General features: G+C 43.8%; 2 protein-coding genes across 5 annotated transcripts in view; one reads left to right on the top strand and one right to left on the bottom strand.

The window, feature by feature from the left end:
• Nucleotides 1-377: 377 nt before the first annotated feature.
• Nucleotides 378-11,617, bottom strand: LOC101627389 (chromosome unknown open reading frame, human C14orf1). The gene is made up of 5 exons (XM_004681677.2): nucleotides 11,315-11,617; nucleotides 8,148-8,311; nucleotides 4,392-4,482; nucleotides 1,980-2,098; nucleotides 378-1,880 (listed from the first exon to the last, which is right to left on the bottom strand). The coding sequence occupies exons 2-5, from the start codon at nucleotides 8,278-8,280 to the stop codon at nucleotides 1,801-1,803; spliced, it is 423 nt and encodes a 140-aa protein (XP_004681734.1). The 5' UTR covers nucleotides 8,281-8,311; nucleotides 11,315-11,617; the 3' UTR covers nucleotides 378-1,800.
• Nucleotides 11,618-11,707: 90 nt separating this feature from the next.
• The window catches only part of TTLL5 (tubulin tyrosine ligase-like family member 5), a 248,736-nt gene continuing 242,024 nt past the window's right edge, over nucleotides 11,708-18,419 (top strand). For 2 of the 4 annotated variants that reach the window (XM_012724493.1, XM_012724492.1), the window contains exons 1-2: nucleotides 11,828-11,899; nucleotides 13,198-13,367. In XM_012724493.1, coding sequence (XP_012579947.1) covers nucleotides 13,294-13,367 — 74 coding nt within the window. In that variant the 5' untranslated portion in view covers nucleotides 11,828-11,899; nucleotides 13,198-13,293. The other 2 variants (XM_004681676.1, XM_012724491.1) reach the window with 2 other exon arrangements.

Raw genomic sequence — 18,419 nt, 5'->3', positions numbered from 1 at the left:
GGGGTTGTGTCTGGAGGACAGCTGTTCATCCAGGCATTACCCTTGGGGTTTAGGGCTCTCCCCTTTATGGCCAAACAGTTGTTTCTTCCATGCTGTCTGATTCTGTTGCCTGCCAATTCCTTAAAGAATGTTTCTTTCTGGGGAAGAAAACTCAGCTTTTGACTTTTCAGTGGTAAACTGAGGAGTCTTGAAGATGGGGGAGAGGAGGAAGTTTGGCTTCAAGAGAAATTAGTTAGTGACAGAAGGGGCTGAGCGCCATGGGTGCCTGGGTCGGCCCTCCTCACTGATGGCTCTAGCCAGTGGCAGGCTGTGAGCAGCCAGAAGAGGCAGGTCACTTTTCGGCTTAAGGGCGGTCAAAGAATAAGGATGGGCCAGAGTGGAGGTTTTTCCCCTTTATTATAAAGCTCATTATGCAAGTACAGAGTAAAGAGCCCCGACTTCTGTGCACAGATGAGCTGTGCCCACCTTCAGGGAGCCCTTCTGAAGAACTGCTTGGCCATGGGTGCTTTAGTTTTGGGTACACCAGCAGCAGCAGCGAGGAGCCCGGCCTGGGTGGGCCACCCTGGAGGCAGCCCTCGGTGGCAACTGCTCTGGCTGAAGCAGTAGCTTTACACTTCATAGTTCTGGGCTTCCCACCACACAAATCAAAGCAAGATGAAAATAAAAGGAAGAAAGTGAAGGCCAGAGAAGGGGTTCTAGACGAGGCTGCAGGTGGGGGAGCAGCAGAGGGGTGATGTTGGTCTGGAGAGGTGTTGCGTTCAGAGAGGGGTCCCTGGGTTAACTCGAAGTTTGACCAGAGACACCCGTCAGGGGCACAATGGTGAGTTTCTCCACGAGACTGAGGATTTAGATATATTAAAAAACCAGGTTCATTTATAAAAAGTGGGGAGTCAAAGACACTTGCAGAGTGTCCTGTGCATTTGGAGGGGCAGTCTTGTGTTTGTAACATCTTTCAGTGGGGAGGGGCTGACGTCTGTGGTGTAGTTCACTTTTGCTGACTTGATTAGGCAGAATCCGAAAGGACTGGGGAGTCTCTAGTGGTCCTCAACCTCCGTCTGGTCGACAGCAGTTTGGTACCTGCCATCAGTTGGCGCTTTAAGGAATTTCTTTACCTGGACTGAGTAAGTATATGTTGCAGGATGGATGGACGGATGGATGGCCGCCCAACATTTGTTATCAGGTGGTGCTTCAGGGACTGGCCTTGGGAACGACGACGCTTGTTATCAGTTGGCAATTACGCACTTTCTTTACTTGGCTCCACTAGGTAGATTTGAAGGGACAATGGATGTCAATTTCCACATCCCTTCTTCCCTTCTGTACTCCAGACTTCACACTTGAGGAATTTATTTGCTTTGGCAGGTAGAATTGAAAGGACTGGAGATTTTTACAGTGGTCCTTAATTCCATGTTCCTCCTCCCAATCTGTGCTCTGAATCTTTTTATAGCTAGTTTAGCAACTATATTAATCGTTTTTACCCCCACACCTGGCCTTGCATGAGCCAGTTTTGATGTTGTGCTGCCTCCTTTCCAAATTTCCTACTCTTAGCCTGTATCAGTGGGGCTTCTGCGGTGCTGGCAATATCCTATCTGGACGGAGGGGCACAGCACCCATTTTAAGATGTGCTTTTCTGTATGCAAGGATCTTCAACTTTTTTTTAATGTAAAAACCCCAAAACATGAAAGGCTCAAAGTGGATAAGGGGGCTGATGATGGGGCAGAAAAGAAGACATTAAAGAGGAGAGAAGATGAGTGAAGAGGACAGCCAGGATGGAGATGAAGTCTTGGAGGTGGTGATGCTGACTCAGTTTCTCTTCTTGTGTCTGGGTACTGATTCCTCCTCTAGGTAGCTGAACCCAGCTAGCATAGCTAGGATCGAGAAACCTAGAATAGAGACAAAAGATTAGCGGTTGGCATAAACAACACTCTGCTCTCCTGATGGCCAGAGTGCCTGTGGGAGGTGCAGGGTGGTTAGATGCTTACTTGCCACGATCAGGGGTGCCAGGACGCCAATCGTGAGGGTGGCCGTCCTATATATGAACAACTCAGAGAGAAAATGTCCCAGGGCGAGGAGGAAGGTCCAGAGTGTGATGTGGTAGAGCCTAGAAGGGAGCAGACAGAACTAAGAACTGAAGGCACGACTTGTTCAGTGCTGGGGAAAAGTTGTGGCTAGATGCGATAGATACGATAAAACCCCAGGAAGCGACTGACTAAAGAGAAGGAGGCTTAGTTTTGAGGAAGAGCTGGCTATTTGATCCCACCCACTTATTCCCTGCTAGGGCAAACCTAAGTTTCATCTGTTAGCCTGAGCTGAGAATGGTGCAGCTAGGGCAGGTGGCTCTCCACGTCTGAGCAAGGGGGTGGTGTCAGCTAGAGCAACTCAGAGTCTAGAAGAGGGCAACCTTAGGCAGTGTAGACAATTGGGGATCAATCCGAATTCCGCAAGCTGCAAATTCTATTTGTTCTGGCTTGGTTCTACAGTCTCAGTCTGCCAGGTGGAGGTTGTGGATCATGCTTACAGGGTGGGTAGCCCAGAGGAAAGTGTCTGAATTGGGATGGGGCAGCAAGGGTTTCTCTGTGGCTTTTGATGCTTTTGTAACATGGGCCGACTGCTTGGTGTTTTAGCCTGGATAAATGTCACACAGGGTTCTTGTGGGAAGAAAAACTTTCCCTCAGTTTTGATGATAAGGCAGAGGAATGACAGGTCGCTTGGACTGCTGATATCTTTGTGCTTTTTTTTAACTATGAAATTTTAAAAGTCATGCAAAGCTTCAAATATATACAAAATTATAATTAGAAGACTATTAATTAACCTGTCTGAAACTAATGCTCTTATTTATCAACTCTGAACATTTCAACATTTTGGCTTCAGAAATTTTTAGTATGAGAAATAAAATATTTACAGATGTCAGTTAAAGCATTCTGGGTAGCCTTATCCTGTTCTATTCCCATTCTCCTGCCTTCCCCCTCTCCAGAAGAATTCAGTAACTTAAATCGATTTATCATTCCTGTACCTGTTTTTATACATTTAAAATACATATGTACAGGAGTGGATTTTGAGGGGCGAGCTGGGGAGGGGCTAGAACCAGATGCACATTCAGAGCACATGGACCAAAGTCCCAAGCTACAGAATGGCTGGAAAGAACAGTCACTGTTGGGTGCTGGGAGGAGGGAAATCAACAGGCAGCACAAGTGGAGGTGAGTCTGAGTTGTTTGCTCCAGAAGCACAACAAGCAAGACATGTCATACCTGACACCCAGCAGATGAGGTCTATAAAGTAATGATTCAGTCCCTCCTCCCTTTCAGTCCTCCTGAGGGAGAACAGACACACTGCTCTCATTTGACAGATGAAGAGCAGAGAAGATATATAATGAACTTTTTGTTGCGAAGCTACTCAGTGAACTGATACTGGCGCCCCTTTTCTTGTTTTCATTCTTGGCCCCAGGCTGTTTTCATTAAGCCACACTTGCTTCCAAAAATACTTGTCATTCTAGAACAAGTCACTTAAAAATATTTAAAAAATAAATAAACTAAAAAAGGTGAAACATCAGAGGGGCTGCAGGGCTAACAGCTCTGCTTCAAATCCCACCTGAGCCAGTCTTCCTCAGTTTAAATTAACTGGGTCTTTAAAAATCTAAAATCAAGAATAAAAGTCACCATCTCCCAGGGCTGCTTGGAGACTTAAGATCCTATGAAGAAAACTTCTGGCTTAAGAGAGGCTCGATAAATATTACCACCACATCTTTCCCTCAATGCTGAAAACTTGGATAAGATGGAGAAGTATTTTAGTGTGAAGTTGGCATTTTGGTGGCCTCACCCATGGACAGGCGCTAATGTTGCCCTTCTTGAAGTGTGTGGTAGTTGACGATAGCTGGAAAGAGCGCGCCCTCCAGTGGCAAGAGTCAGTCACAACCCCATCTAAATAGGAGATGTTGGCGAAAGCCCCCACACCAGGGTGTATTTGTGCCCTGGAGAGGCAGACAGCAGCGCAGCCCTCCTCTAAGGACTCTGTATAAGCATATGGCAGTTTGCTTGTGGGTTCCATTTTTTCATGGGTGGTCATTTCTGTTCATTCTTGTTTCTGAAGGAGGAATGTGAGAATAAGGTAAGTGTGGGTGACTGCTCTAAAAAGAGCATACTACTCTACTGAGGAGGAGAACGGTTGACTCTTTAGTAAAGAGGCAGGTGACTGGACAATGACACTGCCAACCTGCTATTCAGTTCCAGGTCTTACCGTGTTTTTAGTCCTGGGAGAAATGAAACCTACTAACCTATAATCATCCACAGTCTAGACTGCTGTATCAAAACTAACAGGTTTTTAAGGAGCAGACAACGGCAGGTATGCGTAACACCCGATTTCCAACAAAGGGGAGCTTAAACTCTCTCCTCACGTACGGCTTGTTGCGGATGTCGGTGGCACAGAGGAAGCGAACCACTGATGAGAGCAGCGTCCAGATCCCAAAGGTCCGAGCATGGAGGCCATTCACTGTGAGCAGAAAAAAGCATGCGTGTTTGTAAGGAAAGTGGAGTCACTCAGGCTCTTTCCTGCCTTCTGTCTCCAGCTTCTATGACTGGCATCTGCAGCCTGGCTTTCCTTCCAGGTCTTAATGCCCACACATGATAGCATGTTGGTGCAAAAAAGCACTTGAGAGCATGAACAGGAGGCATGCAAAGACACCTGGGTCGGGAAGTGTGAGCAAGGGAGTGTGCATCTGTGATAAGATACCTGTGCTGCAGGCTAGAGAGCATGGGGTGCATGTATCCAGAAACAGAGAGATAGGATTATGAGAATGAGGGAGACTGACAGAGAACATTCAGAGAAGTGAGAGGGAGAGTGCACTCGTGCTTGTAGAAACTGAAGGGGGGCTTGGGGGCTCAGCTGTTGCCTACCTCCTGGCCCCCTGCCTGCTTGCCAACCTGCTGGTCTGCCTGTGTTACCTAGTTCCCTACTTCAGCATTAAAGGCCTGTCAAATCTGTTGAGGGCCTAAGATTCCTTTACTCATTTGCCCAAATCAACAGTGAACCTGCCTGGCCTGGTATGGTTACACTACAATGTTGAAAAGGAGAGGGTTGGGGTTCCCTTCAAACCCCTCCTACCTCACTGGTGGTTCATGAGAGGCAGGGCTGAGTTGAACTCCCTTAGGCTGGGCAGAGTTTTTTAGTTTAAGTTCTGGTACTGCATCTGGGAACTAGAAGGAATGGAAAAAATTCCAGAATGAGAACTGCTCAGCTCTTCTTCAAATGTCTCCAGCTGATGGGGGAGTTCCCAGAGTAGAAGTCTGACGAAGAGCCCTCTGAGGGGGTACTACCAGTAGTAGTTCACACCTTTGCCTCTGGAAGGCACTCAGGTTCTAGTGAAGCCCATGAGTATGGATCAGGACAGGTTTGGGGGGATGCTGGGGAATCTTGCAGTGATCCATCACTACCAGATGCCTCGGAGGTCAGCAGACTCTCAAGGCTGAGGCAGGAGAGAACTCAAATTCTGGGGCAGAAGCTCACATCTGGTCTTTAAAGAGACCTGAGTGCCTGGGACTTCTCCTGAATCCAGATCTATATTATTTGAACAAAGCTGAAAACAGGCTGGTTTCCTGAACATGGTAGTGGAACAAAGCACTAGTATTTGGTATTTTCTAAGGTGAATGCTTGTAGTGACTTCGTTCTGACACTGCTGTATTAACTATGTAGCCTGAGGGCACAAATCATATTCTGCCATGCTGTGGTCCTTGACCCTGGTGTCTATTAAAATTGACCGAAGGAGTTCAATACAATTCCAAGATCTGGGTGCCAGACCAATGAAATCAGACTCTTTGGAGGTTATTGTCTAAAAATTTCTTGTCTAGGTGAGTTTAACATATAGTCATCAATCAAGGCAACCAGTGGCTGGAAATGCCAAAACATGAAAGCAGAGAAATTTCAAGGTACAAGACAGACAGGTTTTCACCTGTCTTAATGTTTTCTTGGACTTTAAGGATTTTCCAGCCCTTAGAAAACCAGGCAATGATACCTGAACACCCTTCCAAGGTAGTGAGAAGAAATTCCGTATGTCAACCAGATTATCTGGCTGGACTTCACTCTTAAGAAACCAGTTTGATAGTGCTTCTGATGGAAAACCTGAGGAAATTTCTTTAGTGAGATGTGAAAGTGAACTGTTTGACATACCCTAACCAGATCAGGCACCAGGTACAACTGTACAGGATGTTCCATGGTGCTCCTGTGGGAGGATGTAGGCTCTAATTCTGAGCTAGAGACTGACTCACACACACACAGACATACACAGTGCTTTGACAACTCAATGCCCTTCACCAATTTTTTTTTTTTAAAGATTTATTTATTTGTGCATACAGAACTGGGGTACAGGCCAGAGGCTCAGGGGCGGCGAGTGGCTTCACCAGAGACAGAGTGGGGAGCAGAACAGGCAGATTGACCAAGTACACTGCTGAGGGGAGCAGCGGGCGGGTCGGGAGAGGTCTGCCGCGCCATGTGGTCACCTCCGGGGCAGGCGGGAATCGAACTCATGCGGAAGTGGTTTCAGCTTCTTAGTGCTGTGCTTTAACCCGCTGCGCCATCAGGGAGGGCCCCTTCACCAATTTTTAGGACGTCTGGGCTTCTTGGCCTCAACTTTATTTTAATTTTTAAAGATTTATTTATTTATGCATATAAGAGCTGAGGTGCAGGCCAGAGGTATATGGGGGTGTGTATGTGTTTGAGAAGACTCACCAGAGACAGAGTGAGGAGAAGACAGGCAGACTGACTGAGGGGAGCAGAGCAGGTGGGTCAGGAGAGGTCTGCTATGCCATGTGGGTCAACTCCCTCATCGGGGAATCAAATTCGTAGCGCTGACAGCTTCATAGTGCTGCACTTTAACCTGCTGTGCTACCAGAGAGGGCTGCCTAAAGTCTCAACTTTAAATTCAAAGGGCTACACCAGGTAACTTCTAAAAGCCTGTGAATCGATAGAGGGTTCCTGGACAATCAGAGGGCAGCATTTGAAGGTGAAAAAGTAGAACGACTTACTGGTTTTTCCAGTTTCTTTACTCCGCTATATTTGAACTTTGCTTAAAATGAGCCTTAGCCTACTTAGTTACATTTTATACGCATATAATGCAGAAAAATGAGTAGGTCAGAGTCTAAATCCGGGTCAGCTGTAAATGTGACACAGAACTGTCAGCAGTTGTGAAATGGTGCTGTGGCTCAGAGAGGCCGCATCAAGGCAGGGAGGCGTAGGCTGGGACATGAGCCCTCTTGGCAGAGAGGCTGGGGAGTTGGGAAAGGCCTCTCTGGGCCTTCTGAAATTTCATTTTGAGAGCTAACTTGGAGGGAATTTTGGATACTTTTTCAGGAACTATGTCATGGTTTGAGAAGACCTTGGATTAGTAACTTTCCATTTGCAACACAGGATGCAAACCACGAGTCCTACAGCCTAGTTTCTGAGGAGGGTGGAGATAATATGGAAAGTATCTTTATGGCTTTCTAATAGAGCACCACAGAACCACCTTGTTATTCTTACTTTTCATTTTCTTCTTACTTCTTTTTAAAAAAGATTTCTTTATTTATGTGTACAGAACTGGGGTACAGGCCAGAGATGTGGAGGGTGAGAGGACCCACCAGAGACAGAGTTGGGGACAGAACAGGCAGATCAACGAAGTACACTGCTGAGGGAAGCAGTGGGAGGGTCAGGAGAGGTCTGCTGTGCCATGTGGGTCACCTCCCAGCCTGGGGATCAAACTCGCACTGAAGCAGCTGTGGCCAGCTTGCAATGCTGCATCCTAACCAGTTGTGCCACCAGGGAAGGCCATATTCTTACTTTTAGAGAAGAGATAATGCCTTTTCTAACAGTCTGACTGCCTATGGGGGTGTAAGATGAATGAGAAAGTACTCAGAGGAGCTTGGGGGAAAAAAGGGCCCGTATTATCCATGAAGTCCGTTACTCAAGGGGCTGCCAAAAGCTAGATGGGAAGTAGCAGAATCACGTGGAGTTTTAAAAAAAATGTCCCAGCCAAACCTTGGGGGTGAAGTTTTAATAAATTGGTTTGAAAGGGAAATCACGTTTTCTGATTGCTGAAGTGTGCTAGGTTATTCCGCTGTACAGCTGGGTCTGGAAACCACAACTCAGGCCACTCCTACATAAGATGCAGTTACTAGGTTTCTTACCTAGATCCGGCTTGCCAGTGTAGAGCTTTTCATAGAGAAAGGCATGGTCTCGGAAGCACTGCAGTGAGTTCCCCAGCGTTATGATGGATACCATAAACAGCCAGCTTCGTAACACATTCAGGAAACGACTCATAGCTTCCCTTAAACGTGGGAGGGATTTTTGCCTTGGCAACGAAAACGAAGGATATGAGACAACAGACTAGTTTATGTCAGTCATAAACTCACACCTCTACAATTGACCTGCACCCTACTCATGAGGGCTGTCCCTAGCCATCTTCTGTCAGTTATGTCATAAATTCCTCTCCAAGTTCCCGAGGCTCATCTACTCCCAGATATTGTAACACTTCTCTGAATTCACAGGGTTGACATGCTGAGTATTTGCTCTAGCTAAACTGAACTGACCTTTACCCAGAGGAGAAAAGGCTAAATGACACAGTGGGTGGAAGTGACACATGTTGTAGGAAAGTAACTGCACAAATATTCCAGTAAATATTCCAATGGATGTATAAGGGTTAAAGAAATGTAGTTTACAAGCAGTGGTAAATCAATGGTATTTTCCAATAGGTGGTATAGGACTTACCATTGGCCAAGCAATATTTCTAAAATATTATCTATCCTAAGTCAGAACTCCTTTCTCTTGGCTAGTTTTAGTCCTATCTTTATTTTGAGTCTGATTTTTCAAGTCATTCCTTTGTAATGCAAATAGCTGAAAGGAGATTATAGATTTACTAACTGACACTTGGCTGCTTGTCAGGCGAGGTCCTGGTAAATGCATGGCCGCCTTATATGTTTAGGTGGAACCTATGGTATCAGGGCAACACTGACATCCTCAGATTTTCTCTACGTTGTTTCTCAGGCACACCACTACTTTTAATCTCCAAGAGCAATCAAAAAGTGAAAATTAAACTGTTATGACTTAAGAACAAATTAAAAAAGCATGTGGAGAAGGAAACAGCAATTTGGTGTGGAGGTCTGAGAAAAACTGGAATAGTTAACAGCTGTTGGAAGTGCCCCATTGCCATGCACCTAACTTGGATTGTCTCATTTAATCCTGTCACAGGGTAGGGAGGCAGTAGGATTATTTTCATTTTGTAGATGAAGGTTGGCACAGAGAGGTTGTGACTGACTTGATGTCACATAGCTTACATATGGCAGAGCTTGAAATTCAAACCATGGTCTGCTGAACTCGACATTACTGCTTGTTTGAGAATATTTTCGTGAAGTTTCTATTTTTTTTTTTAAGATTTATTTATTTGTGCATACAGAACTGGGATACAGGCCAGAGGCTCAAGGGTGTTAAGAGGCTTCACCAGAGACAGAGTGGGAGCAGAACAGGCAGATCAACAAAGTACACTGCTGAGGGGAGCAGTGGGCGGATTAGGAGAGGTCTGCCATGCAATGTGGTTACCTCCAGGGCAGGCGGGGATCAAAATCATGCGGAAGTGGCTTTAGATTGTCAGTGCTGTGCTTTAACCCGCTGCGCCACCAGGGAGGGCCGAAGTTTCTATTTTTGAGGAAGACAAGAATACCTTATCCATTTCATTTCTGTCTTTAAAGTGTATAGAAAATAAGGTTATGCATTGTTTTTTAAATAAAAAGCTTAGAACAATTCTTGCTGAGCAGTGATTTCAATCTGCTCGACTTAAATAAAAACCACATAACTTCAATTAAAACAATCTAACAATGGAATTAGTTTTTTCTTCATTATGTGTTTTTTGGCCTGTAGTAAATTATCAGTTTTTCTTTGTTACTTTGGTGGCGCAAGTTTCACTAGAGTCCTAAACTCCATAGCTGAAACAAGATATTAAAATCAGCTATGCCCAAGATAGTGTCAAGCACTAAAAGCGAACAAAAAAAAAAAAAAAAAGAGTTCTAGAGGAGGAAGGCTGAATTGGTAAATCCCACGTGGAAAGGTAGATCACAATAGTGGACTTTGTTGAATTCCAGGGAGAAAAGAATTCTACTGGACATCACAAGCAGATACAGTCTCTTTATTTTCTCATTTCCAATATGAGGTATAGGTTGTCTCCTTCCAATATCAGAAAAACTGTAGAGGGGGGCCCCCCTCTCTGACAGAACTTATATCCATTTCATTGGAATTTTTAAAACTTGATGAGGCAGAGCCTAAGCACGCCTTTGAACTTATCTACCTATCTGTTACTGAACTCAGGCCTCAGTTTCCCTTAGCCAATAAAAGGAAACAGTTTGAGTAAAAGGAAAGTGGTTTAATTCGAACATGAGGATGGCAGCAGACTCATGTATGGAAGACCACTGTCCTGCTCATTGGCTGGGTGCAAGGTTATTTATACAGGGAAAATAAGGAGGGAGATAGGAGTCTGGAAAGGGGAGAGAGGAAGGATTAGGCACAGAGACTGGTGGATGCCAGCTTGCTTTTTTCAACAACTGTTGTGTAGTTCCCTTTTTCTTGAAATGCAAGAAGACACACCTGTTAAACATGGAGGAACAGAAAGAAATAGGGAGAATCTTTTCATGCTTATCTCAGAGACTAGTCATAAAACGGACAAACGTCCAATAAGGGGATAAGACAAAATTGTAAATGCTTGTCTGAGAGACTAGTCATTTGTAATTGCATCAAATCCCTCAAGTTCATTGCGTGAGAGCATGAGGGCTTCCTAAAGTAACCAGCATCTATTCTAAAAATCTGCTATGGTCACTTCAGCAAAGAAGAGATTGGTTACTATCCTGGTCCTACTACTTAGAAGCTGCGTAACCTTGGGTAAGTAATTTACATTTTAGAGTCCAGGGGGAGAGAGAGGTTGCTATCTTGGTTCTATTACTTAGAAGCTGTGTAACCCCGGGCAAGTAATTTAGTTTAGAGTCCGGATTTCCTCACCTGCAAAATGGAGATAGAAAATACCTATCTCAAGAATTATAAGAGGTACACGAAAAAGTGACGGTTTTTTCTTTTCTTTTTTACACCGGGCTAGGTTCATGGTAGCCACTCATTCGTTCATCCACTCATTCTTTCCCGGACCCTTCGGGTCTTCATCTTCTGGGCTCCACCTTCTCAGGGTCTTTCGAATCCTTTTACCCTTAATAGGCTGCTGCCCTATTCCTGCATCCCGCCTTCACTTTTCCAGACTCTACGGATCCTCTCAACCAGCTATAAGATACCGACAAATGTGTTCTCCCCGCGTCATTCTTACCTGGCGAGTAGATAGATAGATGTTCAGTACTTCGGCCACCGTCAAGCAGCTCTTCCAAGACAGCTCCAGCCTGGGGTCTACCTGAGCCGTAACCCCGCCCTGGTCCAGGATTGGGGCCGTTCCACCAGTCCTCACTCTGATTGGCTGTCCCGCTTTTGCGGGGAGCAGGAGATGGGGCGGGCACCCCTGTACTGCCAATCAGCGGTTGCCGCCGCCCAAGCCTCGCCTCTGCACGCCGCAAATGCGGTGTATCCCCCAGTCGAGCGTGGCGAAGAACTCCGGGTTCGAAGCCAACCTTTTAGAGGCGGAGGAAAGAGAAGGGAAAACACCTCTGCCGGGAGCTGGGATTTGCGCCCGCGCGGCGCGGCCGTGACGACACTCTTCTGCGCCCGAAGCTGAGCGTTGTCAGCGCCGGTGGCGGGCGCCTGCGCAGTGGCTCCCAGCGGGCGGTTGCTTGTTGGTTGTTGTAGTAACCGGGAAGCAGCCGTCGGCGGCGGCCGTGAGCCCGGCTGGGGAAGGAGGAGGGCGGTAGGCGCAGAACGCGGTCCCCGCCAGCCCGCCCCGAGCCATGGGAAGATGAGACAGGTAAACGCCTGCGCGGGCGCGCTCCCCTACCCGAGGAGGCTGCGCTCCCAGGTCTGGGCGGGCGCGGAGCGCTGCACTTCCCTCTCAGAGTCGGGAGCAGCTCTGGGCTTCCGGGCGCGTTGGACTGAATCACTGCGGCGGAGTCTCCCGGGTCCGTCCCTTGGTATCTGCGAACCTACCTGGAATTGGGGTGAGCCGGGGGTGGGGCTGCGGGGCTGATCCATTTAAGGGCGAGGGCGCTCTTTGGATGAGTGTCCGCATTCATCTTCCAGTCGCTTGTCCTGTCTCTCTTCTCTGCAGGTAGCCTAGGATAGGTTGGCGCTCCTTCCTCGCGCTGGAGGTTTTGTTTGTGTTTGTTTTTGTTTAATTTAAAGGATTCCCAAAATTCTTGACAAGGTCGAGAAATCCCATTGGGCATCCTCGCAGAAACGAAGGGCTTTGAGGTTTTTAATGAGCTCTTTCGCATTCTGAGGATCTCTCGGAATCTTGACGGGGCCGTTGTTTTTTGGTCCTGTTTACAATCTTATCCTATATGGGAATGCATAAAAAAGGCTGGCAAAATTGGCATCAAGTGCATATCTCTAAGTAATGGGTTTATGGTCATTTAAACATTTTCATTTTCTTGATCCATAATTTCTGATCCCTGCTAAAACGCAAATACCACAAACCTGTACTTTTTCCCTACAGGGGGAAAAAAGCGTAATTTTAATGTTTTCGAGATTCTGGTCATAGTTTATGAATTCCAGTAAGAGAGAATATTTTTAGAGGGTGTTGGAAGGGCAATGCTTTTTCAGCTATTTATAACGTTGATTCAGGAGAATAAATTAATTGTTTGGTTCAGTTGAATTTGTTTTAGAGGAACCATTGAAGGCATTTTATCAGTGTGCTTGTCATAGAGTCTAAAAAAATACTTGCAGAGATTTCAAATCTTGAGTTTTAACTTTTAGCTCAGGTCACGTTTTTCTAGCAAGGAGTCTTAGGTTTGGGCAATGAATGTCCTATCTCAGTTTCCTAAAAGTTGTTTATCCTTTTGGTCTTGTTAGATTTAGTGTATAAACGTTGTATGTAAAAGAAGTCTTATTAACAACTCTTCAATTGCATAGAGGACAGAGAGTATAATTGAAAAAAAAAAAACTTGAGTTTTGTGACATAGGTGAGATGCTGTGATAGAAGGTAGGCCTCTAGAGGTTGGCATGTCTTAAGTATTCACTTTCACTACTTGGAAGATCATCAGCACAATCAATAGACAGTTGTATTTCTGAAACCATTGGGTTTCAGATGGTTTGGTTTTCTTGTAGGAATCTGTGCCACCCAAATTGTTTGATCCGGTGAATCTGAGAGGAAAGGTCTCTGAGGCCCCCCGCCTGCTGACTGCATGACAAGCCCTAAAGGAAATGCCAGTCGTGATGGCCCGGGACCTGGAGGAAACAGCATCATCCTCAGAGGATGAGGAGGTGGTAAGCCAAGAGTAAGTAATAGCCAGCCTGCTTTTGACCCTTTGCTTTTAGGGTGGAAGATAGTTCTCTGTTAATCACACTCTTTCAGCCAATACCTTTCCTTTGGTGTTGTTTGACTCTGATTTTAGCTGTTGGCCATGATCTAATTAATTTAGATCTAAATGATTTAATTAAAGATACTATTATTTGATCCAGATCAACTATGTGATATAAGTTTTCTGGGCTCATGAGTGAACATTGGGTCTAGGTATGGTAGTTTTAGTGAGTTCTTTGATCAGAGCTCCCAACAGATTTTGAAATTTTTAGATATTGGAAAACCATGCCCTGTGACATTGGTTATGTTATTTTTTTTTTCCAAAAAGCCTTTACAATGTTGAATGATGAAAACATGAAGAGGTCAAGTAGCTTAGCAGAGTAACTGTGGGGCAGATCATCAGCCATAGTGCTTTTCCAAGTTCTTTTAGGTAAGAGTGAAGTTTCTTGATTCAATTTTTACATTAATAAAAAATGAGTGATAGTGTTGAGTGATAAGGACAAGGACATTAAATACTGTATATCATTTAATCTGAAGCTATTGTTCCCACTTTACTAAACTCATATAGGGAATATGTAGTATATAAGTGATAAATTAAGATTCAGCCCTGGATTTTGAAGCACTTTGCTATTTTGCCTCCTTTAACATTGCTTGACACAGAGAACAAAGAGCCTGGCTTAAACTTAGCTTAGTTTTTAAGTTTGTCTGTAAATCCTCTTTGATATGTGGGTGCTGTGTAACCTGAAGAATGGGACTGATATTTCACAGACTCTGCTGGTATTTTTCAAGTGTAAAGTGCCATGAAAATGCAAGGCATTATTTTCGCTGACTTTAATATTATTTTAAATGGATTTTACAAAATGAAAGATTACGTTATTTAATGTGATTTGAAGAGAAAGATTGAAACATTAGCAAGGCTCTGGGGAAAGTCTTCTCATCATAGTTAGGTCATAGAAAATAATAGAAATTTGACATTATATTTGGGTCATTCTTGTCAACACAATTAAATGCATAATTCCCTCTGGTCACTTTGCCTTGTCACTTTTTGCTTTATACGTGCTGCCTCTTAATCATTTCACAGCATTTTTTAACTTCTTCAACTATCAGTCTGTTTTCAAGACCATTCTTTATTCCACAACTATTTCTTATTTTGTGGGCTTCTAGATTGGCAAGTATTAGATTGCCATTTTGATAGATCAAAAGCAGTCAACAGTTAGCAGTTTCAGATATTTCAACCTAATATAAGTACTCAATAAATACTTATTGATTTAGTGACTAACTGAATCAGTGAGTAAATGGAGACTTTCTGGTTTAGCTTACCTTTGATCAGTTGATCTTGTATCAGAATATTTCTAAGTCCTTAAAATATACAAAATTACAAACAATGCCAATTACATTGAAATACAATTATTGAAATTAAAAACCCCAACCCTGTGCTTTTTCTATTAATATATTCAACAAGATCATTCATTTAAAACATAGGGAAATTAAATTTTATTTTCTAAATTCAGTAACGTGAAAACAGTTCTTGCCTAGTTTACATAAGATTATCACACTGTAGGGTTTTCTTTGATGAACACTTGGAAGTGGGAGCACTCAGAAACATGACTCTGGGGATCACCAAAGAAAGATGTCACAATTTGGTAGCTGAATGCAGTTTTAGGGAGAACTGCAAAATTATTGTTAGCAAGGGACACTGTGACCATAGGTATTCTAGTGGCAAATGTAATAATTTTTAACTTAGACTAGTGATGAGAGTAAATTTTATTTTAATATGGACAGCAGCTGCAATACAGTGTGAAAAACCTGTAATTTCATAGGCACAGATAATGCTAAACCTGAAGAGCTTTCTTTCTTTTTTTTTTAGATTTATTTGTACATACAGAACTGGGGTACAGACCAGAGGCTCAGGGTTGGTGAGAGGCTTCACCAGAGACAGAGTATGGAGCAGAACAGGCAGATCATCGAAGTACACTGCTGAGGGGAGCAGTGGGTGGTCAGGAGAGGTCTGCTGCACCATGTGGTCACCTCCCTGGCAGGTGGCAGGCGGGAATCGAACTCATGCGGAAGTGGCTTTAGCTTCTTAGTGCTGTGATTTAACTCTCTGCACCACCAGGGAGGGCCCTGAAGAGCTTTTTTGCCAGTATTCATGGCTGAGACATAACTAAATTTAAACATCAGTAAAAATAAAATAGTAATCCCCCCAATTCATATTCTTTTATCTTTCAAACTCCTACTGTTTGTTGATTTTTAACTGTTAATTTTGTTCCATTAGCTTATATCTTATCTAGTAGGCCCTAGTTTTATACATGGAAACCTTAAGTCAAACATGTTTACTCCTGTAGCAAAAATTTTGGAAGTCAGAAGATCTTAAGTCATCTTAAGGATGATGATTTAATCCAAAGGTGTTTATCTACACCTATCTGTTAGATCTGCCTTGGTCCTTAGGTGCTATTGTGCTAGTGTAGTGTAGTCTTGCAGTCTTGGGCTTTGCTAGAAACTGCCTAGGAGGCCTTGTTTTGCATGCTTTACTTCAAACTATAAATGTAAAGGGGCTCTTTCTCTATATTTTTGTTTGGGGACCCCCCAAATACAGATTTATATACAAATGTGGAAACTTTCATGAAGGTATTTGATTGTGAGATTATTCATTAAAAAATAGTAACTTTCATTCTTGTCATAAAAATTGGTTTTATATCAGTTAAAAAGATCATCAGTGTTGAGTGGAACAAAATAAAGTTCATCGACAAATGGTTGTTGATGCTACAGGAGTCAGAAAGCAGCAGTGTGGGCTTGAGCTGGTGAGGTGCACTGCTCCTTGGAGAGTGGGATTAAGTGAACAAAGACAAGCAGACAAGAAGGCATTTCCAGCAGGGGCCTTCTTAGGAATAAGAAATAGAAGCTTTGAGTAGGCTCACTCCTGGAGTGAACCAAAGTGTTCGTAGGCCTCTAATAAGGTGAACTGTAAGACTGGTCTACTTCAGAAATTAATCACTCAAATACTTTGTTCTTTCATGCTGTAATGGCTTGTTTTTTAAATTTATACCAGTTTCTGCTGTGAATGGAAATTTGAGGTCCTGATTTTCAGTTTCCTAATAATTTTGAATGGTTTCCCTTTAGCGCCACCTGGTGGGAGCATGGTTCTAATGACACACCAGCATCTGCCTCAAGTGTGGTTTAGTTGACCTGACTGAATTCATAGTTTATTTCCTTTTTATCTTTTCTTAAGTTGTAAGTAAAAAGATTTTTCAGTGAGGATTTGGCTCTCGACAGATACCTGTTTAGGGCCTTGGTTGTACTCAGCTGTTTAGTTGTTTATTGTGTTCCTGTCTGTCATCAGGCATTTTTAATTTGTGGCAATAATCCATTGTTTGTAACTGCTAAGACACAGTGGTGCCAGTTGGTAACTAGTGCGACTGACAAGGAAGTTTGGATAATTGCCAGAGTGTCTGTCCACGACTTTGTCGTTTAGCCTGTCCATTTTTCCCTCTTTCATCTGACTTAGAAATGGAAAAGTTAAATTTGGAAGAGAACATAGGAATCATCTGGCCCTATGCCTGTAACTTACAGGTATTAAAGCTTAAAACAAGCAAACCACAGAAACACTTCTTGCCAAAGTATATACTCTATAAAGAAAATTTCTCACTAATGGGCACTAGCACCCGAATCAGAGGGCAAGGGCAGTCAGCATCCACATTCCATTTCTAGAAAACAGGAAATAAACTAGGTATGGTGCTCTTTGCTATCTTTACTAAAAGGCTCTTGGCACCTCATTTAGTAAAGCCTGCCCTGCCTCTCAGACCAGTAGCCTGACAGTGCATTCAGAGTGTGGCTCTTTTTAAACTTGGGTTGCGGGGTCTGGCTTGGCCCTGAGACTCATAGTAGGGTCTTTGTTAAGGGGTGTGGTCATGTTCCAGCAGCCTGAATCTTGTCTAAAGGGATCTTATTCCATTTAAGAAATTGATTAGTTTAAGTGTCCCAAACATCTGAGTTTAAGTTCCCAACTTGTATAGGACATCACTGAAATGGGATTGGGGGGCTGGGAGGGTAGAAACAACAGCAAGGGTGCTTTTCCCCTCATTTCATCAGCTCTGTGACCTTGTGCAGGTTTCTTAACCTGAGAGGAGGGTTTCATTTCTTCAGTTCATAGTTCAGGTAAGAGGATTAAGTGAAATAGCTTGTGAAAGCTCTTAATTTAATTCCTAGAGCCTTGTAGGGACTCACTTCATTTCCTATCAATTGAAGGACTCATTTCAATTCCTATCAGGTTGAAGATTTTCCTAATCTGTGAGTAAATATAAGGGTTAATTAAACTGAGATTTCCTTAGACTAGGGAAAGAAAATAAAGTCAGAGGTCCTTTGCTGGAGGAGCCGTTGGATTTAGTATAGGCTTTCTTCAAAATACGTGCTTTTACTTGGAGTACTTGTGTTAGTCAGGGTTCCTAGCTCAGGATCTTTGGATGGGTCATCAAATTTGCTTAAAAAAGCACTGCAGGGTGTTCAAAGGGCATATAGATTATTGTGAGTATCTTAAGATTCTGTATGTCTGGGAACTAAGGCATACAGTGTCTTAAATGATGAAGGGAATTCATTCACTTATATTTAGGGGTAACTTGATTCTGCAGCTCTCCATTTGCCACAAAGGATCTTATTTCCCTCATTCCATCTGTCAGGCTCCCACTGACTTCCTCCTTTACCAACAGCTTCAGGCTCTCCCTCTCAAGGTCACACAATGACAGTTACCCTTCTGGATCTCTCATTCTCTTCAAGGGGAAGTAGGCCGTCTCTCCTAGAGCTGCTTCAGAAGGGAAAGAAGATGTTGCTTTTTCAGAGGGTCTCCTGACACCGTCTCCTGACTCAGCCCTACTCACTAACAGGGTGCTGGAATTATCAGGGCCTGTTCCTAAAATGGATAACATTAATCTTAAAATGCATGGCTATGAATGGTAAAACATTTGGAGTTCTCATGCCAGAAGGAAAGGAAAGTTGCTACTCAGAAAATCACAGATATCTGCTTCGAGTTGTTAAT

The sequence above is a fragment of the Condylura cristata genome, unplaced genomic scaffold (genome assembly GCF_000260355.1).
Source record: "Condylura cristata isolate star-nosed mole 26May11 unplaced genomic scaffold, ConCri1.0 scaffold00013, whole genome shotgun sequence".
NCBI classification, from domain to species: Eukaryota; Metazoa; Chordata; class Mammalia; order Eulipotyphla; family Talpidae; genus Condylura; species Condylura cristata.
This window is presented reverse-complemented; position numbering and strand designations above follow the sequence as displayed.